The 27,717-nt window shown below is 53.0% G+C and overlaps 1 protein-coding gene across 1 annotated transcript in view; it reads right to left on the bottom strand.

The window, feature by feature from the left end:
• PRKCE (protein kinase C epsilon) overlaps positions 1 to 24,215 on the bottom strand; it is a 184,523-nt gene extending 160,308 nt beyond the window's left edge. The window contains exon 1 of the mRNA XM_038751135.1: positions 23,452 to 24,215. Within this exon, the coding sequence (XP_038607063.1) occupies positions 23,452 to 23,799 (348 nt within the window). The 5' untranslated portion in view covers positions 23,800 to 24,215. The remainder of the gene's footprint in view (positions 1 to 23,451) is intronic.
• Between the last annotated feature and the right edge of the window lie 3,502 nt (positions 24,216 to 27,717).

The raw sequence follows: 27,717 nt of genomic DNA, 5'->3' as shown, positions 1-27,717 counted from the left end.
TTATTACCCTTACACTCTGGTGCTTTCCTTATCTTCATTTTACTTTAATGACTGTCTCCCTGACTACACTACAAGCTCCTCGAGGACTTAAAGAATTGCACTTTCCCAAGTACTCAGAACGGTGCTCTGCATAAAGAAACCACTCAAATACCATTGTTTTATTCTAATTTTTTCAGAAGGAAAAAGGGGGGAAAATGAAGAAGTCCATATTTCTCAGACATCCCCAGAGCTGGGGTCCCAAGGCAGGTGGGCCCCTGAGCTCTGATGACAGGGGACCCAACGGAGAAGTCTCTGGAACCGGTGGATCTGCCCAGAGCCACCCGGCTGGAGGCTAAGAAAGAAAGCAGAGAACTCCTGCTGGGGTCCATGGCAGTGCTAATTGCTCCAGGGGCAGCTTGGCCAGAGCCCATCGTTGGGAACGCGGCCCGGAATTGCTCCGCGCTGGCCCAAGGCAAGCGATAATATCGCCTTCCCCTGGCTAACAGACTTGACGGTGTGTACAGTGCTCTGCACACGGTAAGCGCTCGATAATTGGATACAGTCCCCGTCACAGGTGGGGCTCACACTCTCGATCCCCCATTTTACAGGTGAGAGAACTGAGCCACAGAGAAGTGAAGTGACTTGCCCAGGGCCACACAACAGACAAGTGGTAGGGCTGAGATTAGAACTCATGACCTTCTGACTCTCAGGCCTGGGCTCTATCCACTGTGTCATGCTCCTTCCCCACTTATTGTTATATTGTACTCTCCCAAGAGCTTTTAGTTCAGTGCTCTATTCTGTTTATTTTGTTAATGATGTGCATATAGCTTTAATTCTATTTGTTCTGTCGATTTTATGTATTTTGTTAATGATGTGCATATAGCTTTAATTCTATTTGTTCTGACGATTTTATTTATTTTGTTAATGATGTGCATATAGCTTTAATTCTATTTGTTCTAACGATTTTGACACCTGTCACATGTTTTGTTTTGTTGTCTGTCTCCCCCTTCTAGACTGTGAGCCCGTTAGGGGACAGTCTCTAGATGTTGCCAACTTGGACTTCCCAAGCGCTCAGTACAGTGCTCTGCACACAGTGTGCACTCAATAAATACAATTGAATGAATGAATGAAATACGACTTACTGACTAGGAAATGCTGAACAAACTCCACCCTGTACATAATAATAATTGTGGTACGCACTTACTATTCATTCGTTCAATCGTATTTACTAAGTGCGTACTGTGTGCAGAGCACTGTACTAAGAGCTTGGAAAGAACAATACAGCAATAAAGAGAGACAATCCCTGCTTACTATGTGACAAGCACTGGGGTACATACGAGTTAGTCAGGTTGGACACAGTCCCTGTCCCACATGGGACTCACATTCTTAATTCCCATTTTCCAGATGAGGGAATTGAGGCCCAGAGAAGTGAAGTGACTTGCCCCAGCCACATGGCAGACGTGTGGCAGGGCCGGGATTAGAACCCAGGTCCTTCTGACTCCCAGGCTGTGCTCTATCAACTAAGTCACGCTGCTTCTCTGAAGGGTGGGACGCGGGCTGGGAGGAGAGAGAGCCCAGAGCACTGCAAGGCAGGGAGGCCGGCGGGCGGATTGGCAGGGAGCTCCGGCTCCGTGAGGTCTGGGCTTCCAGAAAATCTGGATTCCGATCACATCCCCCCAGACTGTAAGCTCCCTGCGGGCAAGGATCGCTACAACCAACTCTATTATCTCTTACTCTCCCAAGTGCTCAGTACAGTGCTCAGCAAGCTCTCAATGAGTACCACTGCTTGAAAATGGACCCCCAAATGCCCCGCAAAGAGCCACAGAAAGACAGAACCTCACAGACCCTTGCGGTTACTCTATTTATTTATTTATTTATTTTATTTGTACATATCTATTCTATTTATTTTATTTTGTTAGTATGCTTGGTTTTGTTCTCCGTCTCCCCCTTTTAGACTGTGAGCCCACTGTTGGGTAGGGACTGTCTCTATATGTTGCCAATTTGTACTTCCCAAGCGCTTAGTACAGTGCTCTGCACATAGTAAGCGCTCAGTAAATACGATTGATGATGATGATGATGATGATGATGGCACATGGGGAAGATTCTTAATTTTAACATAATCTTATGTTGCCAACTTGTACTTCCCAAGCGCTTAGTACAGTGCTCTGCACACAGTAAGCGCTCAATAAATACAATTGATGACGATGATGACGATGAAGAGGGAAAGCCTGGGGGCAGGAAGACAAGTTCTTCTGCTTTCTCCCGGTGGCCGAGCAGAGGCCTGGACAGCCCACCCATCATGGACCCCCTCTCGCCTCCCCGCGCCGAGATCCAGCCCTCCCAAACCCTCAAATCCGCAGACCACCGCTTCCAGGATGCCCTGGCCCACTTCTCTTTCTCTCTTTCTCTCTTTCTCTCTCTGCCTTTCTAGTGTCATGTATGTCATGGGTGGTCACATGCAGGCACGGCCTAATTGGACAACCTGATTACTTTGTATCCTCCCCAGCGCTTAGAACAGTGCCTTGTACATAGTAAGCGCTTAATAAATGCCATAAAAAAACAGCAATGGACAGGGGTGGGAGGGGGTGGGAGACCCCAGTTTGAGTCCCGGCTCTGCCCCTGGCCCGCAGTGTGGCTTCGGGTGTGTCGCTGCACCTCTCTGGGCCTCGGCTTCCTCTTCTGGAAGCTGGGCAGAGTTCTCTGTTCTTTTTTTTTTTGGCAGGGGGGGATTTGTTAAGCGCTTACTATGTTCCAGGCACTGATCAGAGCACAAGCTCATCCGATTGGACGCAGTCCCCGTCCCACATGGGGCTCACAGTCTTAATCCCCATTTTACAGATGAGGGAAGTGAAATGACTCACCCAAGGTCACACAGCAGACAAGTGGAGGATCCGGAATTAGAACCCAGGTCCTTCTGACTCCCAGTCCCGGGCTCTAGTCACTAGGCCATGCTGCTTCTCTCCCATCCACTCCGCCTGGGAGTCCCTTTGGGGCCAGGGACCGTGTCCAACCTCATTACCCTCAAACTACCCCGGCGCTTGGCACCCAATAAGTCTTTAATAAATACCTAAATCATTCCCTAATTAACTAACGCGTGCATTCCCTCAACTATGACCACCGTTCCAGTAGCCAGAGAACATTTTGATGGAAACATTCAGCTTTCCATCAGGTTCAGCCCTCCGGGTTCAGCTGTGAACGGCTTGGAATTTAATTAAAAATTATCACTGCAGGATGAAATTTTCCACGTGGTGGCCTCAGACCCCAAATGAGCCCCTTGAAACAAAAAAAGTTTGGAAAGTTTGAACAATATCCAGCCGTCACTTCGAAGTTAGGCATTAATGAAGAAACAATGACACTTCTTGTCAAGCCTGTATAAGGCTCTCTTCTCCATGACTAATCCAACAACAACTAAACTCCCAAATCGGGAAGTTTCCACTTATGTAGCTCCTCCCGAGGATGGAGGCTTCAAGATATTTGGGAGGGAAAAATGGAAGAAGCAGCATCTCATTTCTCATCACTCCGTTCTGGTTCAAGGGCTTAGTACAGTGCCCTGCACGTAGTAAGCGCTCAATAAATACCACTGATGGGTGTGAACTGTAAGCGGTTGCTAGAGTTGAAAAGGTGTATTTGTCAATCTCCCTTGTCCGTGTGAAAGCTCCTTGTGGGCAGGGAATGCGTCTCGTGCTTCTGTTGTATCCTCCCAACAATAATGATATTATTACCAATAATACCAATGATAATAATTAAAATAGTACTTCTTGAGCACTTACTATGTGCCAAGCACTGTAGTAAATGCTGGGTAGATACAGGATCATCAGGTCCCACAGATGAGGGAACGGAGGCCCAGAGACGTGAAGTGACTTGCCCAAAGTCACACAGCTGACAAGTGGGGGAGCGGGATTCGAACCTGTGACCTCTGACTCCAAAGCCCGGGCTCTTTCCACTGAGCCACGCTGCTTCACTCCTCCCCCTCCTCAACGCTATTTATTGAGCGCTTACTGTGTGCAGAGGACTGTACTAAGCGCTTGAATACTTTAGGGAGGTGGTGGACGTGACCAAATCATGGAGGTTCCAAGAGGAGCCAACCCTCCAGCCCATTTCAAACTGGTCCCCATTCCAAACTGGTGCGGGGTCTCCCATTCAATCGTACTTATTGAGCGCTTACTGTGTGCAGAACACTGTACTATGAGCTTGGATTAAGCACCTCCAGAGTCCACCTTCCCTAGCGGGAAGGTATATATATATATGCATATATGTTTGTACATATTTATTACTCTATTTATTTATTTATTTATTCATTTTATTTGTACATATCTATTCTATTTCTTTTATTTTGTTAGTATGTTTGGTTTTGTTCTCTGTCTCCCCCTTTCAGACTGTGAGCCCACTGTTGGGTAGGGACTGTCTCTATATGTTGGCAATTTGTACTTCCCAAGCGCTTAGTACAGTGCTCTGCACACAGTAAGCGCTCAATAAATACGATTGATGATGATGATGATGAGGATGGCGGGGGAAGGAAGTGGGGTTCGTCCCAGGGAGAAAGCATGGGTGCAGGGAAGCAGTGTGGCCTAGTGGAAAGAGCATGGGCTTGGGAGTGTATACTAGCCGCTTTGGAAAGTACAAATGAGGTAAAAGATTTGATTCCTATCCCACGGAAATTTAGAATCAATCAATCAATCGTATTTATTGAGCGCTTACTGTGTGCAGAGCACTGTACTAAGCGCTTGGGAAGTACAAGTTGGCAACATATAGAGACAGTCCCTACCCAACAGTGGGCTCACAGTCTAAAAGGGGGAGATGGAGAACAAAACCAAACATACTAACAATATAGTTAGAACAGCGCTTGGCACATAGTAAGCACTTAATAAATACTATAATTATTATTATTATTACAATCTTACTCTCTTACAGCGTGGCCTAGCGGATAGAGCACGTGCCTGGGAGTGAGAAGGACCCGGGTTCTAATCCTGACTCCACCACTTGTCTGTGTGACCTCCGGCGAATCACTTCACTTCTCTGGGCCTGAGATTCCTCATCTGTAAAATGGGGATGAAAACCGTGAACCCCACGTGAGACACGCGCCGTGTCCGACCCGGTGATCTCGTATCTACCCCGGCGCTCAGTACGGTGCCTGGCACATGGTAGGCGCTTAACAGATAGCATGAGGGAAAGAAAGCGGCTCTGATGATGTCCGGGCCTCAAAGCCAGCCGGGCCGCCACGGGGCACGGGGGTTGAGGCCGGGTTTGACCACGTCACCTGCTCCGGTGCCAAGGCGTTAACCGGCATCCTGCTGGTCCCGGGAAGGCGAATCCAACCTCCCCGGTCCCCAGAGGGAGACGCTCCCGTTGGGAACAAGTCCCGGCTCGGAGCACTTAGCAGGAGACGCTTCCCGGATCGATCGCCTGCTGGATCGATCGAGGCCGGCGAGGTTTCAGCTCTTGCCCTTTTCACTTGCGCTGCAGATTCGGGGGCTTCTGTTCAAAGCCACCGGGCCACTTAGAGGCCCGAGACAGGCTCCCGGAGCCAAAGTGCCGCTTCCTCGAGAGCCTCTCTGACGCCTAAGGATCTGCGATGCTCCGTGCTCAGGGGCGGGAATGGCTGACTCATGACAGAAAGGAGTTGGCTTTGCTCCCCGGGGGACTTCAGGAGTCCTAAGACTAGGCCTTGCTGCCACCTCGGCCCACCAGGAAAGCACTCCCTTTTCCTTTTAATAATAATAATGACGGCATTTATTAAGCGCTTACTACGGGCAAAGCACCGTTCTAATCACCGGGGAGGTTACAAGGTGATCGGGTTGTCCCATGGGGGTTCACAGTCTTAATCCCCATTCTACAGATGAGGGAACTGAGGCACAGAGAAGTGAAATGACTCGCCCAAAGTCACACGGCTGGCAACTGGCGGAGCCGGGATTTGAACCCATGACCTCTGACTCCAAAGCCCGGGCTCTTTCCACTGAGCCACGCTGCTTCTCTGAGGTAGATACAAGCTCATCAGATTAGAGACCTTCTCTGTCCCACACGGAGCTCACAGTCTTAATCCCCGTTGCACAGATGAGGTAACTGAGGCACGGAGAAATTGAGTGACTTCCCCAAGGATACACAGCAGACAGGAGCAGAGCCACGATTAGGATCCAGGTTCTCTGACACCTAGGCCCATGCTCTTGTACTTCCCAAGCGCTTAGTACAGTGCTCTGCACACAGTAAGCGCTCAATAAATACGATTGATTGATTGATTGATTTCCCCGTGCTGCTTCCCAGAAGCAGGAGTAAATTATTGATCTAACGCTTCCATCATACCCCCCAGTCCGCCCCAGGGCAAGGCCAGGCCAGCCAGCCGCCTAAGGAGCCTCGAATCCCACTTTCCAATCCCGCCATGGACCTCTCAGGCTCAGTTCCCTAATCTAAAAATGTGGGAAGGGATAAAACCACCCATTCGTCCTCTTTCTTCTCCAGCGGGGCCTTTCTGGATCTGCTGCCTCACTGGAAAGTTGGTGAGAAACCAATATTGTGCGAAAAATGTTGGTACATTAGGCACTTTGCCAATATAAGGGGCTCTCTCCTCACGCGTAAAACGCATCCCAAAACCCACCCGGTACGCTGAGCCGCTCCCGGACGGTTCACCGAAAGGAGAACTCGGAAAGCTCCCGAGAACTGCACCTCAACTTTCTGGGGTCCGTTATCCAGAGCCCCGGGACCGCACCCCACCGTTCCACGATCCTCCCCCGGCGACAAAATCGGCTCCATCATCATCATCATCATCATCAATCGTATTTATTGAGCGCTTACTGTGTGCAGAGCACTGTACTAAGCGCTTGGGAAGTACAAATTGGCAACATATAGAAACAGTCCCTACCCAACAGTGGGCTCACAGTCTAAAAGGGGGAGAAACTGGGCTCCAGTTTCCAAGCGCTGCTTATCCGGTGCGCTGTTCCCGGGAGCACTTGATAAACTAGCGATCGGTCAATCGTATTTACGGAGCGCTTCCTGTGTGCAGAGCACTGTTCTAAACCTTAGGTGAGTACACTAGAAAAGCAGCTTGGCTTGGTGGAAATAATAATAATAATGATAGCATTTATGAAGCGCTTACTATGTGCAAAGCACTGAAGCACTGGGGCTGTTACAAGGTGATCAGGTTGTCCCACGGGGGGCTCACAGTCTTCATCCCCATTTTACAGATGAGGTCACTGAGGCCCAGAGAAGTTACGTGACTTGCCCAAGGTCACACAGCAGACATGCGGCGGAGCCGGGATTCGAACCCATGACCTCTGACTCCAAAGCCCATGCTCTTTCCACTTGCGCCATGCTACTTCTCAAAGAGCACAGGCTGGGGAGTCGGAGGTCACGGGTTCTAATCCCGGCTCCGCCACCTGTCTGCTGTGTGACGTTGGGCAAGTCGCTTAACTTCTCTGGGCCTCAGTTCCCTCATCTGGAAAATGGGGATCGGGGGACTGTGAACCCCACGGGGGACAACCTAATTACCTTATATCCCCCCCAGCACTTAGAACAGTGGTTGGCACAAAGTAAGTGCGTAACAAATACCATCATTATTATTACAATATAACAATGTAACAGAGTTGGTAGACACGTTTCTGCCCACAACGAGCTTACAGTCCAGAGGGGGAGATGGATATGAATATAAATAAATAAATTACGGATATGTACATGAGAGGCGTGAGGCTGAGAGGGGTGGTTAGTAAAGTCAATCAGTGGCATTTATTGAGCGCTTACTATGTGCAGAGCAGTGGACTAAGCCCTTGGGAGAGTACACGACAACAGAATTAGCAGACACGTTCGCTGCCCATAACGACTTCTAGACTGTGAGCCCACTGTTGGGTAGGGACCGTCTCTATATGTTGCCAACTTGTACTTCCCAAGCGCTTAGTACAGTGCTCTGCACACAGTAGCGCTCAATAAATACGATTGAATGAATGAATGAACGAGCTTACAGTCTAGAGGGGGAGAGATGTTCAATGAATATAAGTAATTTATAAAATATACTTTATAGAAATGTACATAAGTAGCGTGCCAGAGAAGCAGCGTGGCTCAGTGGAAAGAGCCCGGGCTTTGGAGTCAGAGGTCATGGGTTCGAATCCCGACTCCACCACATGTCTGCTGTGTGATCTTGGGCAAGTCACTTCACTTCTCTGGGCCTCAGTTACCTCATCTGTAAAATGGGGATTAAGACTGTGAGCCCCACACGGGACAACTTGATCACCCTGTATCCTCCCCAGCACTTAGAACAGTGCTTTGCATGTAGTAAGCGCTTAACAAATGCCAATTATTATTATTATTATTATAAGTGGTGTGGTGTTGGGGGCGGAGCGAATATCCCACGTCCGGGTCACAGATTCAAGTGCGTAGACGACGCAGAAGGGAGAGCGATCCGGGAAAAAGAGGGCGTAATCAGGGAAGGCCTCCGGGAGACGATGTGACCTTAGTAATGCTTTTAAAGTGCAGAGAGTGGTGGTCTGGCAGAGATGGAGGGGGAGGGAATTCCAGGAGAGAGGGAGGATGTGGGAAAAGGGGTCACGGTGAGACAGGCGAGATCAGGGCGCAGAAGGCACTAGAGGAGTGGAGTGCAGGGGCTGGGAGATAAAAGGAGATTAGCGAGGTGAGGTGAGGAGATTGAATGCTTCAGAGTCGATGGTGGGAGATTCTGTTTGATGCGGAGGGAGATGGGCAACCACTGGAGGTTCTTGAGGAGCAAGGAGCAAGGAGCAACCATCACCTCGCCCCCTCCTACCTCACCTCCCTTCTCTCCTTCTCCGCCCAGCCCGCACCCTCCGCTCCTCTGCCGCTAATCTCCTCACCGTACCTCGTTCTTGCCTGTCCCGCCATCGACCCCCGGCCCACGTCATCCCCCGGGCCTGGAATGCCCTCAATCCCTCTGCCCATCCGCCAAGCTAGTTCTCTTCCTCCCTTCAAGGCCCTGCTGAGAGCTTACCTCCTCCAGGAGGCCTTCCCAGACTGAGCCCCTTCCTTCCTCTCCCCCTCGTCCCCCTCTCCATCCCCCCATCTTACCTCCTTCCCTTCCCCACAGCACCTGTATATATGTATATATGTTTGTACAGATTTATTACTCTATTTATTTATCTTACTTGTACATAGCTATTCTATTTATTTTATTTTGTCAGTATGTTTGGTTTTGTTCTCTGTCTCCCCCTTTTAGACTGTGAGCCCACTGTTGGGTAGGGACTGTCTCTATATGTTGCCAATTTGTACTTCCCAAGCGCTTAGTACAGTGCTCTGCACATAGTAAGCGCTCAATAAATACGATTGATGATGATGATGATGATGAAGGAGACACGGACCGAACGTTACTGCTGAAAAATAATCCGTGCGGTAGAGTGAAGTATGGATCGGAGTGGGGAGAGACAGGAGGCCGGGAGGTTGGCGACGAGGCAGATAATAATAATAATGATGTTGGTATTTGTTAAGCGCTTACTATGTGCCAAGCACTGTTCTAAGCGCTGGGGTAGATACCAGGTAATCAGGTTGTCCCACGTGGGGCTCACAGTCATCATCCCCATTTTCCAGATGAGGGAACTGAGGCCCAGAGAAGTGAAGTGACTTGCCCAAAGTCACACACCTAAGTGACAGAGCCTGGATTTGAACCCACAACCTCTGACTCCAAAGCCCGGGCTCTTTCCACTGAGCCATGCTGCTTCCCCCTGAGCCATGCTGCTTCTCAAGGTGGGATAAGATAAGCGCTTGGATCAGCCTGGCCACAGTTGGGACGGAGAGGAAGGGCGGATTTTAGCGATGTCGTGAAGGTAGAATCGACAGGATTTGGTGACAGACTGAATATGTGGGTGGACTGAGAGAGATGAGTCGAGGACAACGCCCAGGTTAAGGGCTTGTGAGATAGGGTGGATAGTGGCGTTGTCTACAGTGATGGGAAAGACAGGGGAGGACAGGGTTTGGGTGGGAAGGCAAGAAGTTCAGTTTGGGACGCGTTTAACTTGAGATGTAGTCAGGACATCCATGTAGATGTGTCTTGAGGGTAGGAGGAAATGCGATATTGCAGGGAAGGAGAGAGGTCAGGGCTGGAGATGTAGATCTGGGAGCAGCTCAGCGCGACGCAGAAGGGAGTGGGAGAAAAAGAAATGAGGACTTAGTCAGGGAGGCCATCTTGGAGGAGGCTTCCCAGAGGCCTTTCCTTAGCCTTCCTTTACTTCAACTCCCTTCTGCGTCGTTCTGACGGGCTCCCTTTATTCACCCCCTCTCCCAGCCCCGCCACGCTTATGTGCCCATCTGTAATTTATTTATATTAATGCCTGTCACCCCCTCTAGACTGTAAGCTTGTTGCGGGCAGGGATTGTGTCTGTCATGTTGTTGTGCTGTACTCTCCCAAGCGCTCAGTACAGTACCTGCACACCGTAAGCGCTGACTGACTGACAGGAGATGTGACTTCAATACGGCTTTGAAAGCGGGGAGAGTGATCATCTGTCAGATATGGAGCGGGAGGGCGTTCCGGACCAGAACTAATCCCAGCCGTAACTACCCCGGAGCTTAACACAGTGCTTGACACACAGTAAGCGCTTTAAAAAGACTCCGTAGTTCCTCTGATCCACCTCCTCCTTCTTTCTGGGACTCCAGTCCAAAAATCCCCAGTGGTTGTCTATCAACCTCCGTATCAAGCAGAAACTCCTCACTATTGGCTTCAAAGCTCCCCGTCACCTTGCCCCTTCTTACCTCACCTCCCTTCTCTCCTTCTCCAGCCCAGCCCGCACCCTCCGCTCCTCTGCCGCCGCTAACCTCCTCACTCCTCCTCGTTCTCACCTGTCCCGTCGTCGACCCCCGGCCCACATCCTACCTCTGGCCTGGAATTCCCTCCCTCCTCACATCCGCCAAACCATCACCCTTTCCCCCTCCAAAGCCCTTCTGACCTCCTCCCGGAGGCCCTCCCGGACTAAGCCCCCCGTTTCCCCTGCTTCCCCTCCCCTCCCCATTGTCCCGACTCGCTCTCTTTGCTCTACCCCCCTATGGCCTGTATATATGTACATACGTATATATGTACTGTCCTGTATATATGTATACATGTTTGTACATATTTATTACTCTATTTATTTATTTATTTATTTTATTTGTACATACCTATTCTATTTATTTTATTTTGTTAGTATGTTTGGTTTTGTTCTCTGTCTCCCCCCTTTAGACTGTGAGCCCACTGTTGGGTAGGGACTGTCTCTATATTTTGCCAATTTGTACATCGCAAGCGCTTAGTACAGTGTTCTGCACATAATAAGCGCTCAATAAATACGATTGATGATGATGATGATGATGGCCCTTGTGTAAAGATATACATATTTATAATTCCATTTATTTATATCAATGATGTGTATATATCTATAATCCTATTTATTTATACTGATGCTATTGATGCCTGTTTACTTGTTTTGATGCCTGTCTCCCCCCTCCTGGATGGTGAGCCCGTTATGGGCAGGGATTGTCTCTATTTGTTGCTGAATCGTACTTTCCAACAATAATGATGGCATTTGTTAAGCGCTTACTATGTGCGAAGCACCGTTTTAAGCGCTGGGGGGGATACAAGGTGATTAGGTTGTCCCACGGGGCGCTCACAGTCTTCATCCCCATTTTACGGATGAGGGAACTGAGGGTCCGAGAAGTTAAGTGACTTGCCCAAGGTCACACAGCAGACATGTGGCGGAGCCGGGATTAGAACCCATGACCTCTGACTCCCGAGCCCGTGCTCCTTCCATTGAGCCACCCTGCTTTTCCAGGTGCTTAGTACAGTGCTCAGCACACAGTAACTGCTCAGTAGATACGATTGAAGGAATTGAATGAACGAAAGAGTCACTGCTATTGGCATTAATAAGGGCCTGGGGCAGACAACTGACGGAACGAGGGTACAAAGGTTTGGCCCGCAGAGGGCACGGTCATCCTCTCCAAAGCCCCAAGCCACGGAAATCCGTTTGGACGGAAGCGTGAGGGATGGAGGTGAGGCACGCAGATGAACTTCCCAGTGGTGGGGTTGCCTGGCAACGGAACAGTGATTGAAAGCACCAGCCTGCTTCTCCTGAGCTCTTTGAAGACAAGACTGACTCGTCTGTTAAAGGGTGATCTGGGCTCGCCGGCTCCTCGGATTGTGTCTGCTAATGCGAGGGGAATCAATCGACCGTTGGGATTTATTGAGTGCTTCCTGTGGGGCCGGCACTACTAAACGCTTGGGAGAGTACAATACAACATAGCCGGTAGATCTGTTCCCTGCCTTGAAGGGGCTTCCAGTCTAGAAGGGGAGAAGACATTAAAATATATTTCAGATACGTACGTAAGTGCTTTGGGGCCGACCCTGGGTGAATACGGAGGGTTTGAAAGGTACAAATCCAAGTGCGATAAATAAATAAATATTTAATAAATACGACTGATGATGATGATGAAGTGCGAGGGAGACGCAGAAGGGAAAGGGAGCGGGGGAAACAAGGGCTTAAGTTGGGGAAGGCCTCTTGGAGGAGATGTGTTTCTCAAATGGCTTTGAAAGTGGGGAGAGTAGGGACCTGTCGGATACGGAGAGGGAGGGAGGACCAGGCCAGAGGGAGGAGGCGGGCAAAGGTTTGGTGGCGAGATATTTGAGATGGAGAGACAGCGAGTGGGTTGGAGTTAGAGGAGGGTGCTGGGTAGTAGCAGGAAATCAGTGAAGTAAGATAGGAGGGGGAGAGCAGATTGAGTGCTTTAAAGCAACGTAAGGAGTTTCTGTTTGATGTGGAGGTGGATGGGCGGTCACTGGAGGTTCTTGAGGACCGGGAGACGTGAACTGAATGGTTTTGTAGAAAAACGATCTGGGCAGTAGAGAGAAGTATGGACTGGAGGGGGAGAGACAGGAGGCAGGGAGGTCAGCGAGGAGGCTGACGCGGTCATCGAAGCAGGATACGTTACGTCTCTCGGAGGAGATGTGATTTTAGGAGGGTTTTGGAAGTGGGGTGAGTGGAGATCGGTCGGATATGAAGGGGGAGGGAGGTCCGTGCCAGAGGGGGGACGTGTGCGGGGGGTCAAAGGTGAGACAGGTGAGAATAGTTGGGGTTAGAAGAGTGAAGGGTGCAGGATGGGTGACAGTACGAAATCAGCGAGGCTAAGTGGGAGGGGGCGTACTAGGAGGTAGGAGGGTACCGCCTCACGTGCTTAGTACAGCTCTCTCCTCACAGTGAGCACTCAAAAAATACCACTGACCGACTGGATGGCCTTGATCTCTTACAGTAATTCCTCTCCCGATGAAGCTAGGAATTCTGTCCTTCCAAACACCTGCCCGAATCTTCAGGACGAGGGAAGGAAAGAGGGAAGGTGGGAAGAGGGGTGGAAATGAGGGCATGTGGGGAAGGAACGGGTTTGGCCTCAAAAGGTGGTTTTGGTCCCCTGTAAAAATAATAATAACTGCATTTGTTAAGTGCTTACCATGTGCCAAGCACTGTACTAAGCGCTGGGGTAATAATAATAATAATAATAATAGCATTTGTTAAGCGCTTACTATGTGCAAAGTACTGTTCTAAGCGCTGGGGTAATAATAATAATAATAATAGCATTTGTTAAGCGCTTACTATGTGCAAAGCACTGTTCTAAGCGCTGGGGAGGATACAAGGTGATCGGGTTATCCAGCTTGGGGCTCACGGTCTTCATCCCCATTTTCCAGATGAGGTAACTGAGTCCCAGAGAAGTTAAGTGGCTTGCCCAAAGTCACAGAGCAGACAAGTGGCAGAGGCGGGATTAAAACCCACGACCTTCTAACCCCCGGGCCTGTGCTCTAGCCACTGAGCCATGCTGCTTCATAGGGCTACACAGCTCCATGGTAGAGAATGGCATTTATTAAGCACTTACTATGTGCAAAGCACTGTTCTAAGCGCTGAGGAGGTTACAAGGTGATCGGGTTGTCCCATGGAGGGCTCCCAGTCTTCATCCCCAATTTACAGATACTAGACTGTAAGCCCATTGTTGGGTAGGGACTGTCGCTGTTGCCGAATTGTGCTTTCCAAGCGCTTAGTCCAGTGCTCTGCACACAGTTAGCGCTCAATAAATACGACTGAATGAATGAAAGAGTACAAGTTAATCAGGTTGGATACAGAGAAGCAGCATAGCCTAGTCAGTAGAGCCTGGGCCGGAGTGTCAGAAGGACCTGGGTTCTAATCCCGGCTTCTCCAACTGTCTACTCTGTAACCTTGGGCAAGTCACTCCTTCTAGACTGTGAGCCCACTGTTGGGTAGGGACCGTCTCTCTATGTTGCCAACTTGGACTTCCCAAGCACTTAGTACAGTGCTCTGCACACAGTAAGTGCTCAATAAAGCGCTCCTGTATATATGTACATATGTTTGTACATACTTATTACTCTATTTATTTATTTATTTTACTTGTACATATCTATTCTATTTATTTTATTTTGTTAGTATGTTTGGTTTTGTTCTCTGTCTCCCACTTTTAGACTGTGAGCCCACTGTTGGGTAGGGACTGGCTCTAGATGTTGCCAACTTGTACTTCCCAAGAGCTTAGTACAGTGCTCTGCACACAGTAAGTGCTCAATAAATACAATTGATGATGATGATGAATAAATATGATTGAATGAATGAATGAATGGCCTCTTTCCAGTAAGAATCCACATCTTCTGACTCCCAAACCCACGCTCTTTCCACTAAGCCACGCTGCTTCTCTGTACGGGCTCTGAAGTGCTTGGGGGGAGAAGCGAGGCAGAAAGGGGGCGGAGGAGGTTTTTGGCCAAGGCGGTGCCCAGCTGGCAGAGGGGGAAGGAACGGAGACCCGTCTGGTGCCTCAAGGCTGTCCACCACCTCGCCCCATCCCACCTCACCTCTCTTCTGTCCTTCTCCAGCCCAGCCGGCACCCTCCGCTCCTCTGCCGCCGCTAACCTCCTCACCGTACCTCGTTCTCACCCGTCCCGCCATCGACCCCCGGCCCACGTCATCCCCCGGGCCTGGAATGCCCTCCCTCCGCCCATCCGCCAAGCTAGCTCTCTTCCTCCCTTCAAGGCCCTGCTGAGAGCTCATCTCCTCCAGGAGGCCTTCCCAGACTGAGCCCCTTCCTTCCTCTCCCCCTCGTCCCCCACTCCATCCCCCCCCATCTTGCCTCCTTCCCTTCCCCACAGCACCTGTATATATGTATATATGTTTGTACAGATTTATTACTCTATTTATTTATTTATTTTACTTGTACATATCTATTCTATTTATTTTATTTTGTTAGTATGTTTGGTTTTGTTCTCCGTCTCCCCCTTTTAGACTGTGAGCCCACTGTTGGGTAGGGACTGTCTCTATATGTTGCCAATTTGTACTTCCCAAGCGCTTAGTACACTGCTCTGCACATAGTAAGCGCTCAATAAATACGATTGATGATGATGATGATGATGATGGTGCCGCCATTCCTCTAACCCAGACTTTCGCTTAGCCCATGGGGTCGGCGGGCGCCCAGGCTGGGCCTCGGGGACGGCTCGGCGGCCTGGCCTAGTGGATAAAACATGGGGCTGATAGGGAGACCTGGGTTCTAATCCCAGCTCGGTCACTGGTCTGCTGGGCGACCCTGGGCGAGTCACTTCAGTTCTCTGGGCCTCGGTCACCTCATCTGGAAAATGGGAATTAAGACTGAGAGCCCCATGTGGGACAGGGAATGGGTTCAACCTGATTAGCTCGTATCTACCCTGGCGTTTAGAATTTCATTCAATCGTATTTATTTCTTTTTAATGGCATTTATTAAGCGCTTACTATGTGCAAAGCACTGTTCTAAGCGCTGGGGGGATACAAGGTGATGAGGTTGTCCCACGTGGGGCTCACAGTCTTCATCCCCATTTTACAGATGAGGGAACTGAGGCACAGAGAAGTTAAGTGACTTGCCCAAAGTCACACAGCTGACAAGTGGCAGTGTGGGATTTGAACCCATGACCTCTGACTCCAAAGCCCGGGCTCTTTCCCACTGAGCCACGCTGCTTCTATTTATTGAGCGCTTACTGTGTGCAGAGCACTGTACTATGCGCTTGGGAAGTACAAGTTGGCAACATATAGAGACGGTCCCTACCCTGGTGCCTGGCACCCAGTGAGTACTTAAATACCATTACAAAAAAAAAGCATTCATTCATTCATTCAATCGTATTTATTGAGCACTTACTGTGTGCAGGGCACTGTACTAAGCGCTTGGAAAGTACAAGTTGGCAACACAACTTGCCAACTAGCAGCTTGGCCTAGTGGAAGAAGCATGAACCTGGGAGCCAGAGGACATAGATTCAATCCTGACTCCACCACTTGTTTTCTGTGGGACCTTGAGCAAGTCACTTCACCTCTCTAAACCTCAGTTACCTCATCTGAAAAAGGGGGGATGAAGACCGTGCGGCCCACATGCGATGGGCGATATAATAATAATAATAACAACAATGATAATAATGGCATTTATTAAGTGCTTACTATATGCAAAGCACTGTTCTAAGCTCTGGGGAGATTACAAGGTGATCAGGTTGTCCCTTGGAGGGCTCACAGTGTTAATCCCCGTTTTGTAGATGAGGGAACTGAAGCACAGAGAAGTTAAGTGACTTGCCCAAAGTCACACAGCTGACAGTTGGCGGAGCCGGGGTTTGAACCCATGACCTCTGACTCCAAAGTCCGTACTCTTTCCACTGAGCCACATATCAATCAATCAATCGTATTTATTGAGCGCTTACTGTGTGCAGAGCACTGAACTAAGCGCTTGGGAAGTACAAGTTGGCAACATATAGAGACAGTCCCTACCCAACGGTGGGCTCACAGTCTAGAAGGGGGAGACAGAGAACAAAACCAAACATACTAAAAAAATAAAATAAATAGAATAGATAGGTACAAGTAAAATAAATATGCGTCCAATATCTACCCCAGCGCCTAGTACGGCGACTGGCACGTAGACCGTACGCTTGCCGTGGGCAGGGAACATGTCTGCTGATTCTGTTGTACGTACTCTCGCAAGCGCTTAGTACGGTGCTCGACAGATTGTAAGCGCTCAATAAGGACCATCGATGGATTGACGGTAAGCACTTAAATACCATCGGAAATAAAAAGGCACCCGAGTGAAAAGCCGACATCCAGGCGGGTCCCACCACCACCACGGCCCCTCCTGAGCCCCCCGCAATCCTCCGCCCGGAAACTGGATGCCAGGCAGGTGCAGCCGGGCTGATTCGGATTACGGTAAGCGGTAATTACTCCCCGCCCCGTGCCCTCCCCAGAGGACTCAGCGGAAAAACTACAAGGTTTCACCGAGAGACAGACGTGTCGACGCAAAATTCAGAGGCCGCGCGGAGCGGGCCCGGGGTATCTAAAGCCGGTGGGGGCTTTCTCTACGGAAACTCAGAAGGGCTGATGCGTTCACACGCCGGAAGGTCAAGGCCTGCCTTTCCCCTCAAATTTCATTTCTCCTCCCTGCCAACTGGCAAAAGATTCGGCATCTAAAGAGAGGGGAGGCTTCTACGCTGCAACTGGTCGCTTGGGCCAAGCAGGGACGCGAGCCGAGCAACCTCGTCCCCGTCCCCGGCTTCCCCAGACAGACGGTGCGGCCTCCTGGACGGCGCTGGGGGGTCCAGTCCCAGCTCTGCTGCTTGCCTGCTGGGTGAGATCTAGGGCCATTCAATCAATCAATCAATCAATCAATCAATCGTATTTATTGAGCACTTACTGTGTGCAGAGCACTGTACTAAGCGCTTGGGAAGTCCAAGTTGGCAACATATAGAGACAGTCCCTACCCAACAGTGGGCTCACAGTCTAAAAGGGGGCCACGGTGTCCTCGCCCGTAAAATGGGGGTGCAATACCCGTTCTTCCTCCCACTCAGACCGTGGGCATGTATTGGACAGGGACTGTGTCAGCCTGATTATCTTGGATCGACTCTTGTAAGACCACAGTTATGATGACGATGACACAGTACGAAAACGTCTTGTAGGAATTCACAGCACCTCACCAGGGCATATAAGCAACACCCCCACGCGCCACGCCCCACAATGATGGCATTGATTAAGCGCTTGCTATGTGCAAAGCACTGTTCTAAGCGCCGGGGAGGTTACAAGGTGATCAGGTGGTCCCACAGGGGGCTCACTGTCTTCATCCCCATTTTACAGATGGGGTCACTGAGGTACAGAGAAGTGACTTGCCCGATTGGCGGAGCCGGGATTTGAACCCAAAGCCTGCATCCTTTCCACTGAGCCACGCTGCTTCTCTATGCATCCACAATACAAATACACATACGTACACATCCACGGCACATCCACACCCTCCAGCTGGGCACACTGGGCCGGAAGCAGGCATGGCAGCGGTGCCCAATCGCACATCCCGAGTTTCCCCACCTCCGACCCATGTTGTCACCATTATAGCCACGTGCCTCACTTGTGCCACTCACGGCCCAGATATCCCACCCACCCAAGAGCAGCCTGGGGACAAGGTGGGGTGGAGGCTGGCCCTCTGGATCGGGCCTAGAGCCGGGCTCGGAATCAACAACAAGACGGGAAGTGACAGCAAACTAGGTAACGTCCAGAGGGCCTGAGTGACGGGTAACCTCTAACCTGCCCCAGAATGTGACGGCCGAACTCTAACCCAGGACGGCCAACCGTATCCCCGGCCTGCCGGGGTGTGAAAGGCGAGCCGCGCGGACACTTCGTTTGCAGCCAAAGAAAACAGAAAGCGAATCCAAGGGTCTTGGATGGATCGCCGCTCAGCGACTGGGTACCGCGGTCCCCGTCGAAGGCCGGCCCAGAGATAAGCGCCTTCGGGGCTGAGAGTCAGAAGGCCCTCAGCGAAGGCGCCGAAGCCAATCTGAAAACGTAGTTTTCCCGCGGCCAAAGGGCACCCTGGGCATCTCTGCTGTGGCGGTGACCCGTGAGGGGCGGCCGGCAGTGCGGACCATCGCTGCCTCTCCCGCCCCGGTCACAAGCCCACACCACCGCACCCCAACCAAGAGCTAACGGGCCCTCCCTAGTCTCCACACGGCTACCGTCAACACGGCGCTTGCCAATTCTAGCTCGGAAAATTCGAACCATTAACCACGGTGGCCGACATTTTTTTTGGAAAGCCTTAATAATAATAATAATAATGGCATTTATTAAGCGCTTACTATGTGCAGAGCGCTGTTCTAAGCGCTGGGGAGGTTACAAGGTGATCAGATTGTCCCACGGGGGGGCCTCACGGTCTTCATCCCCATTTTCCAGATGAGGGAACTGAGGCCCAGAGAAGTGACTTGCCCAAAGTCACCCAGCTGACAATTGGCGGAGTTGGGATTTGAACCCATGAGCTCTGACTCCAAAGCCCATTCTCTTTCCACTGAGCCACGCTGCTTCCCCACCACACCTGGAAACTAAGACTCGCCTAAGGGCTTCTCCCACCGGCGGCAACGAGAGATTAACTGAGCCCGGAACGGGAATAACGTCACGTCTAGAGCCGGGCCTCAAACGGACCCCGATCCCGGCTGTCGGTGGCGACCTCCGCTCTCCCACCCCGCCGCCAAGCACCACCTGCGCTCCTTCGTTAGACTGCTGTCCTGACGCTCGCCGGTGAGGGGACCCTCTTCGGACCATCCCCCCGTCCACCGGCCGGGAGACAGGAACCCATGCCGGTCTCCCGGACCCGGGGAAGGCACGATGCCCACGGCAGCCCGGAGTGATGAGGAGGAGCCGGGATGTCGGTTCCCAGGACGCAGAGACAAAATGGCTGCCACAGCCAGGATGGTCCGGGCCTGCGTGTTCCCCGCCCTTTCTTCACAGAGCCCGCTGGTGACCGGACCTGCCCCTGCCGGGGATCTGGGCTGCCCTTGGGAAAGGGAGCGGTGGGCAGCAGCCATCATCCGTGCCCAGTTCTCGGAGCGGCCTTGCTGCCCCCTCCTCTCCGCGGTCCTTCCCCGAGAAAGCCCGACAGCCACGAGGGTGGCCCCCTGCATTCGCCAGGCATCCTCGGGGGATGCTTGGGCCTCCACTCAATCGATCGACGGAGCGGTTACTGGGTGTGGAGCGCTGGACTAAGCGCTTGGGAAAGTACGCTACAACAGAGACGGTAGACACGTTCCCTGCCCATGAGGAGCTTACGGTCTGGAGACCGTAAATAAAGGAAGCATCGGGAAACCGGGGTGGGGCTGTGATTGAGCCGGGAGGGAGGAGGAGAGGCTGTAAGTGGCCATGGTGGTTACCCCTGGGGACTGGGAGAGTCCGGGTTCGGGCTCTGCGCCCACCTCATCCTCAGTAACCCAGGATCTGACACGGACAACCCCTCTGGTGGACCGTTCTCTTCCTGTCTTCCGCACGGGAATCATCCCGAGACCTCGGCCAACGAGGAGCCTCTCCCTCCCCCACCGCTCCTCTATCCCTCCAGACGCCCGAGTGGGTAGGGGTGGCAGCCTTCCCAACGGGAACGCAGGGCGAACAACCGTGGTCCCGGGGCCAGCCGAGGGTCGGGAACGGGCACGGAACGCTGCCAGGGAGAAGCCGAGTCGAAGAGCTGCCTCACGGAGGCCGAGAGTCCTTTTTCGTGCCCGTTCGGGACGGGGAGGCTGACTCGGGTAAAGTGCATCTGATAACTGCCGCTCGACGGGATTCAGAGAGAAAGAAAATCGCTGAGGTAAGGAGGGATGGAAACGCAGGCCACCTGGGGCTGCTCTAGTTACCGCGGGCTCACCTGGGACTCCTTCCAGTTTGGGGTGGGTTCTGACCCTGCTAGGCCGGATGAAAGAGAGACAGCAAGGCCCTTCCCACCCCCTCACTCCTTCCGACTGGGGGCCAGATGGCCGGCCTCCCCAATCTACAAACAGGAGGAGGAGGAGGAGACAGCCGTTGCCATGTGCGGCCAGCCCGGATGGGCCGGGCAGGTCGGACCTCACCCCAACATCCCTCCGTCCCCTCTGGCTTTACTCCAGTGCGCAGGTCCAGAGGCAGGGCAGCCCAGCCGAGGAAGCAGTCAAAGCACTTTTATCTGCGCACTTTATTCCCCCACTCCCTCGGCCCCCAGCACTTGGGTCCGTATCTGTCGTTTACTGATGCGTCTTAATGTCTGTCTTCCCCTCTAGACTATAAGCTCGTTGTGGGCAGGGAACGTGGTATCTGTCGTTTACTGATGCGTCTTAATGTCTGTCTTCCCCTCTAGACTATAAACTCGCTGTGGGCAGGGAACGTGTCTACCGATTCTGTCATACTGTGCTCGGCCAAGCACTTAGTACGGTGCGCGGCACACGGTAAACGCTCAATAAATAAAGCTGAACGATTGAGTGGAAAGCCCCCCCTCACCACCCCGGATCAATTGAGGAACCAGATTGGGGGAGTGCCAAGGGGCTTCGAGGCGAGGGCTGATGGGGAACCAGGGGGGTGCTCTGAGGTTCCCCACGTTCGCCCAAGTTGCTTCGCCAATGGGTACTATGGGGGGCTTTCGGGGGTCGGGTCAATCCCGGCTCTCAGGGCGACAGCCGGGATCCAGGCAGGAGGGTAACGGACCTGGCTGATCCCGTCTCTAGTCCCGGGGTCAGTTCGGACGCGCTGGGTGGGTAAGAGAAGCCGTGACTTTCCTAGTCCCCGCTCAATCTCACCTGGGTCCAATCCCCCTCTCCGATCCCCCAGGTTGGGCGGGCCGGAGCCCTGTCTTAATAATAATAATGATAATAATAATAATTAATCTTTATAGCCTTCTCATTCTTCAGATGGGAAAGGACCCCCAAACCCCGTGGCTCTTCAGGCCTGAAGCTAGGACCCGACGTGACCTCTTCTGGGCGCTACTGGGGTCTCGGCCCTTACACGCTGAACCTGAGGAGGACCAGGGCCTGAGTCTCACCTGATTGTATTATAGCTAGCCCGGACCCTAGCGCGGTGCTCGGCACCTAGTAGGTGCTCAACAGATGCCACAATCATTCTTATCGGTATTATTATTATTGTTATCATCAATGTTAACCAAGCATGAATTTCTGCAGCTGCCTGTGAGGTGGGGAGGGGAGACCAGAGGAAGCAAGAAAGAGAGAGGACTGGAAATCGCTTTCTGTGGTACTTGGGGCCTTTCCGTTCAAGCCGATCTCCTGAGGTAGCGTGACTCTATCGGTTGTGCTTCCCTGGACCTCCTGTAACCATGGTTTCCGTCTACATCAGCACCGGGAGCACAAGGAGAAAAGACTCTGACATATCCCTTTTTCTCTGATGCTCCTCACTCAAACCCATTAAGGCGAGGGCCTCGGGGGAGACCCTCTCGGGCTGAGACCGGGGGCGAGGAGGCCGCGGCGAGCCAACGGGGCGGTCCCGCGGTCGCGTCTGGTGAGGGGAGATCCTCGCTGCCATTCAGGAAGACGCCAAAGGGCGACCTTGGGTCCTAATCCCGGTTCTGCCACCTGTCTGCCGGGTGACCTTGGGCGAATCACTTCACTTCCTCTATGCCTCGGTTCCCTCCTCTGGAAAATGGGCATTAAGACCGTGAATCACTTCACTTCCTCTATGCCTCGGTTCCCACCTCTGGAAAATGGGCATTAAGACCGTCAATCACTTCACTTCCTCTATGCCTCGGTTCCCACCTCTGGAAAATGGGCATTAAGACTGTGAGCCCCGTGTGAGACCTGGACTACGTCCAACCCGATCAGCCCAAATCTACCCCGGCGCTTAGTACATACAGTCCCTGCCAGACGGTAAGCACGTAACGGGCACCGTTAAAACACATACACGCACACCAAAAAAAGAGAAAACAACAACTCTGTTCCAGGGCTCCGAGCTCACCGCCTCCACGGCACCGGGACGCTCGGACACCCGGGTCCAACATCTCCTCTCCGTCCCCCCAAATCTCGGCAGAGACGCTCACTTCCCCCGGCATCCGGGGCGCCAACAGTACGCCGACGAGGCCCGCTACCGATATTCTACCCCGGTGACAATCTGATCCACCACCTCCGCCTCAATCTGGGCAGCAGAAGCTCGAGGCAAGGCCTCCCGAAAGACCGACCGGGACAGGGGAGCGGCGTTGAACGCCGCTCCGGCCCGGAGGTGGCCGAGCCCACCCGCGTGGGTTACTTTTTCGAGGAAACCCGCCTAGGGGACGGGGAAGGCCGGCCGGGGGTGACCGGATGGCCGTCCGGACGGGGTAGATTAGGGTTCGGGCCCGGTCCCGGCCTCCGGAGATCCGACGGGCTTACTGAGATACCGTGCGCAGGGACTGTTTGGCCTGAGAAGCGGGGTGCTGACCCTGCTCTATTCACCCTCTCGGACCCCCGGGGGCTCGGAAGAGGGGCCCCAGGGGTGCGACGGGCGGCCTGGGCCCGCGCTCTCCCACTCGAGGCCGGCTGCGGCCTGCGGGGCGGACGGCCGTCGAGGGGCCTGGCCGGTGGCCACGAGGGCCCAGCTCGGGAGCCCGGGTGGGCGCGGGCGTCGGGGCGGGGTGTCCCCAGGGGCCCACCCTCTCCGGACCAGCCTCACGCCCCCGCCTCGTCCCAGCCCGGGCCTCCGCCGGGCCGGAGGCCCGGCCCCGCCGGCGCGGGGAGGCCCGGCGTCCCCCGCCGGGGCTGCCCCTCACCCAGTCCTCGAAGTGCCCGCTCCCGTTCTGCAGCAGGTCCTCGAACTGGATGGTGCAGTTGGCCACAAAGTCGTCGTAGCCGATGGGAGCGTCGTGGAAGACGGCCAGCTCGATCTTGCGCCCGTTGCAGACGTCGGCGACGAACTCGTCGTGCCAGGCGGGGCTGTTGGTCTTCTGGCGGGTGGCCGTCTGGCCGATGCGGGAGTCGTCCACGTTGAGGGCGATGTAGGGGTCCAGCAGGAAGGTCTGGGGCCGGGGGCCCACGGCGTGCCGCAGGGACCAGGCGGTGGGCCGCAGGCTGGCCGCCTCGCACACCCTGATCTTCAGCTGCCCGTTGAAGACCACCATGGTCGGGGCCTGGGCGTCGCGCTGGGGGGGACCCTCGGCCCGCCCCGACGGTGGGCACGGTCGCCGGGAAGGGGCTACCACGGCTGGGCAGGGGATGGGGGGAGAGGGGGGCGGGGGGTCCCCCCTTTTCCCACCCCCTCCCCCCGACGGCGGCCCGTCCCCCGCCGGGCGGCTAACGGGAAAGGCGGGATGGTCCGCTGGTAACAACAACCGGGCGGCGACGGGGGAGGCGCCCACTCTGCGCAGAGCGCTGTGCCCAGCGCCGATCCGGGAGGAGGAGGAGGAGCGGAGGGTCCCCCAAATAGGAAAGGCGGGTGGGGGGACGGGACGGAAGGCCCACCAGCCCCCTTCCCCGCGGCCGGGGGGCCCGCCTACCGTCCGGGCCGGGAGCCTCGCCCCGCCGACCGAGGGCGGCCAAAACGTAGGCTGGGGGCGGGTTGGGGGGAGGGGGCCCGCTGGGGGGCTAGCGATGGGGGCGCATCCCCCTCCCCCGTTGGGGGGGCCCTCCTAGCCGGCCCCCGGCCCCCGGTGGCAGGGCGGGCGGGCCCCCACCCCAGCCTCGCCTCTCGACCCTCCGGGGCCTGCTGAGGTTGGTGGATGGGTGGGTGGGTGGGTGGGCCTCCTCCTCCTGATGATGGGCCTCCTCCTCCTCCTGATGGTCCTCCTTCTCCTCCTCCTGCTGCTGCTGCCGGTCCTGCCCGTGCTCCTCCTCCTCCTCCTCCTCCTCCTGATGGTCCTCCTCCTCCTCCTTCTCCTGCTGCTGCTGCTGGTCCTGCCCGTGCTCCTCCTCCTCCTCCTCCTCCTCCTCCTCCTCCTCCTCCGGGAGCTGCCGGGATCGGTCGGGGGCGGTGCCCAGCATGGGGGGCCGGGGGGCCCTGCCAGGCCCTGCAGCCACCTCCTCCTCCTCCTCCTCCTCCTCTTCCTCCTTCCCTCCTCCTCCTCCTCCTCTTCCTCCTTCCCTCCTCCTCCTCCTCCCGCCGGGATCTCCTCTCCCTGGCTCCGGGGCTCTCCGGTGCAGGAAATGCGCAAAAGACGTCAGGGTGTCTGTGACTCTGTGTGTGTGTGTGTGTGTGTGTGTGTGTGTGTGTGTGTGTGGCTCTGCGTGTCTGGGACTGTGAGTCTGCGTGTGTGTGTGTGTGTGTGTGTGTGTGTGTGTGTGTGGGACTCTGCGCGTCCGGGACTGTGAGTCTGCGGGCGTGTCTCTGTGCGTCTGGGGAGTGTGCGCCTGGGACTGTGTGTGTGTGTGTTTGTCTGTGTGTGACTCTGCGTGTCTGGGACGGTGAGTCTGTGTGTGTCTGTGAGTCTGTGCGTGCGTCTGGCTGTATGACTATGTCAGCGAGTGTGTGTGTGTGTGTCTGTGAGTGTGTGACTCTGTGCGTGTCGCTGTGTGTCTGTGAGTGTGTGTGTGTCTGTGACTGCGTGACTCCGTGTGTGTCCCTGTGAGTCTGTGTGTGTGTGTGTGTGTGTATGGTGGCTGTGACTGTGGGACTCTGTGTGTGTCTCTGTGACGCTGTGTGTCCGGGAGTGTGTGTGTCTCTGTGACTCTGTGTGTCTGTGACTATGGGACTCTGTGTGTGTCTCTGTGATGCTGCGTGTCTGTGAGTGTGTGTGTCTGTGACTGCGTGACTCCGTGTGTCTCTGTGACTCTGCTCTGTGTGTGTGTGTGTGTGTGGTGTCTGTGACTGTGGGACTCTGTGTGTGTCTCTGTGATGCTGCGTGTCTGTGAGTGTGTGTCTCTGTGACTCTGCTCTGTGTGTGTGTGTGCGTGTGTGTGGTGTTCTTGACTTTGTGACTCTGTGTGTGTCCCTGTGACGCTGTGTGTCCGTGAGTGTGTGTGTCTCTGTGACTCCGTGTGTCTGTGACTGTGAGTCTGTGTGTCTGTGACTGTGGGACTCTGTGTGTGTCTCAGTGACTCTGTGTGCCTGAGTGTGTGTGTCTGTGACTGCGTGACTCCGTGTGTGTCTCTGTGACTCTGTGTGTCTGTGACTGTGAGTCTGTATGTGTGTGTGCCTGCGTGTCTGTGAGTGTGTGTCTGTGAGTGTGTGACTGGGTGTGTGTCTGTGAGTGTGGGACTGTAACTCTGTGTGTGTGTGTGCGTACACCAGGAAAGAGAAAGTTTTCCCTCCTGGGGGAAAAGGGGTCGGGAAAAGGAGGAAAAGTCTGCCCGGACTGGGTGCATCCCCAGGAGGGAGAATCATCATCAATCATCATCATCATCATCATGGCATTTGTTAAGCGCTTACTTTGTGCAAAGCACTGTTCCAAGGGCCGTGGGGGGGCAGGGCATACAAGGTGATCAGGTTGTCCCACGGGGGGCTCACAGTCTTCATCCCCATTTTCCAGATGAGGTCACTGAGGCCCAGAGAAGTGAAGTGCCTTGCCCAAAGTCACACAGCTGACAAGCGGCGGAGCCGGGATTAGAACCCATGACTTCTGACTCCTAAACCCGGGCTCTTTCCACTGAGCCACGCTGCTTCCCATCATAGTGGGAAACACGATGCTAAGCTAAGCACTATGCTTCATATGCTTATCATCATGGTGACGGTCTTTGTTAAGCGCTTACTAGGTGCCGAGCGTTTCTGTGAGCGCTGGGGGACATACAAGGTAATCTCAATTCCCTTATTATTATTATTATTATTATTATTATCAATAGTAATAGTAATGATGGTGGTATTTGTTTTAAGAAGCCTAGTATTAGAAGCCTGTTATTAGAAGTATTTGGTATTAGAAGTGGGCTCACTTCTAGACTGTGAGCCCACTGTTGGGTAGGGACCGTCTCTATATGTTGCCAACTTGGACTTCCCAAGCGCTTAGTACAGTGCTCTGCACACAGTAAGCACTTAATCAATCAATCAATCAATCGTATATATTGAGCGCTTACTGTGTGCAGAGCACTGGACTAAGCACTTGGGAAGTCCAAGTTGCCAACATATAGAGACGGTCCCTACCCAACAATCAATCAATCGTATTTATTGAGTGCTTACTGTGTGCAGAGCACTGTACTAAGCGCTTGGGAAGTACAAGCTGGCAACATATAGAGACGGTCCCTACCCAACAGTGGGCTCACAGTCTAGAAGTCTTAATAAATAAATAGAAGTCAATAAATACGATTGATTGATTGTTAAGCGCTTACTACGTGCCAAGCACTATTCTAAGCACTGGGGGAGATACAAGGTGATCAGGTTTTCCCCCGGGAGGCTCACAGTCTCAATTCCATTTTTATTATTATTATTAATAGTAATAGTAATGATGGTATTTGTTAAGCTCTTACTATGTGCCAAGCACTGTTCTAAGCGCTGTGGGAGATACAAGGTGATCAGGTTTTTCCCCCGGGAGGCTCACAGTCTCAATTCCCTTTTTATTATTATTATTATTATTAATAGTAATAGTAATGATGGTGGTATTTGTTATTAGAAGCCTGGTATTAGAAGCCTGTTATTAGAAGTATTTGGTATTAGAAGTGGGCTCACTTCTAGACTGTGAGCCCACTGTTGGGTAGGGACCGTCTCTATATGTTGCCAACTTGTACTTCCCAAGCGCTTAGTACAGTGCTCTGCACACAGTAAGCGCTTAATAAATACGATTGATTGATTGATTGATTGATTGTTAAGTGCTTACTACGTGCCAAGCACTATTCTAAGCGCTGGGGGAGATACAAGGTGATCAGGTTTTCCCCCGGGAGGTTCACAGTCTCAATTCCATTTTTATTACTATTATTAATAGTAATAGTAATGATGGTGGTATTTAAGCACTTACTATGTGCCAAGCACTGTTCTAAGCGCTGAGGGAGATACAAGGTGATCAGGTTTTTCCTCCGGGAGGCTCACAGTCTCAATTCCATTTTTATTATTATTATTAATAGTAATAGTAATGATGGTGGTATTTGTTAAGCGCTTACTATGTGCCAAGCACTGTTCT

Source organism: Tachyglossus aculeatus, chromosome 9 (genome assembly GCF_015852505.1).
Source record: "Tachyglossus aculeatus isolate mTacAcu1 chromosome 9, mTacAcu1.pri, whole genome shotgun sequence".
Lineage (NCBI taxonomy): Eukaryota > Metazoa > Chordata > Mammalia > Monotremata > Tachyglossidae > Tachyglossus > Tachyglossus aculeatus.
Note: the sequence above shows the minus strand (reverse complement) of the source record. Positions and strands in the feature narration are given on the sequence as shown.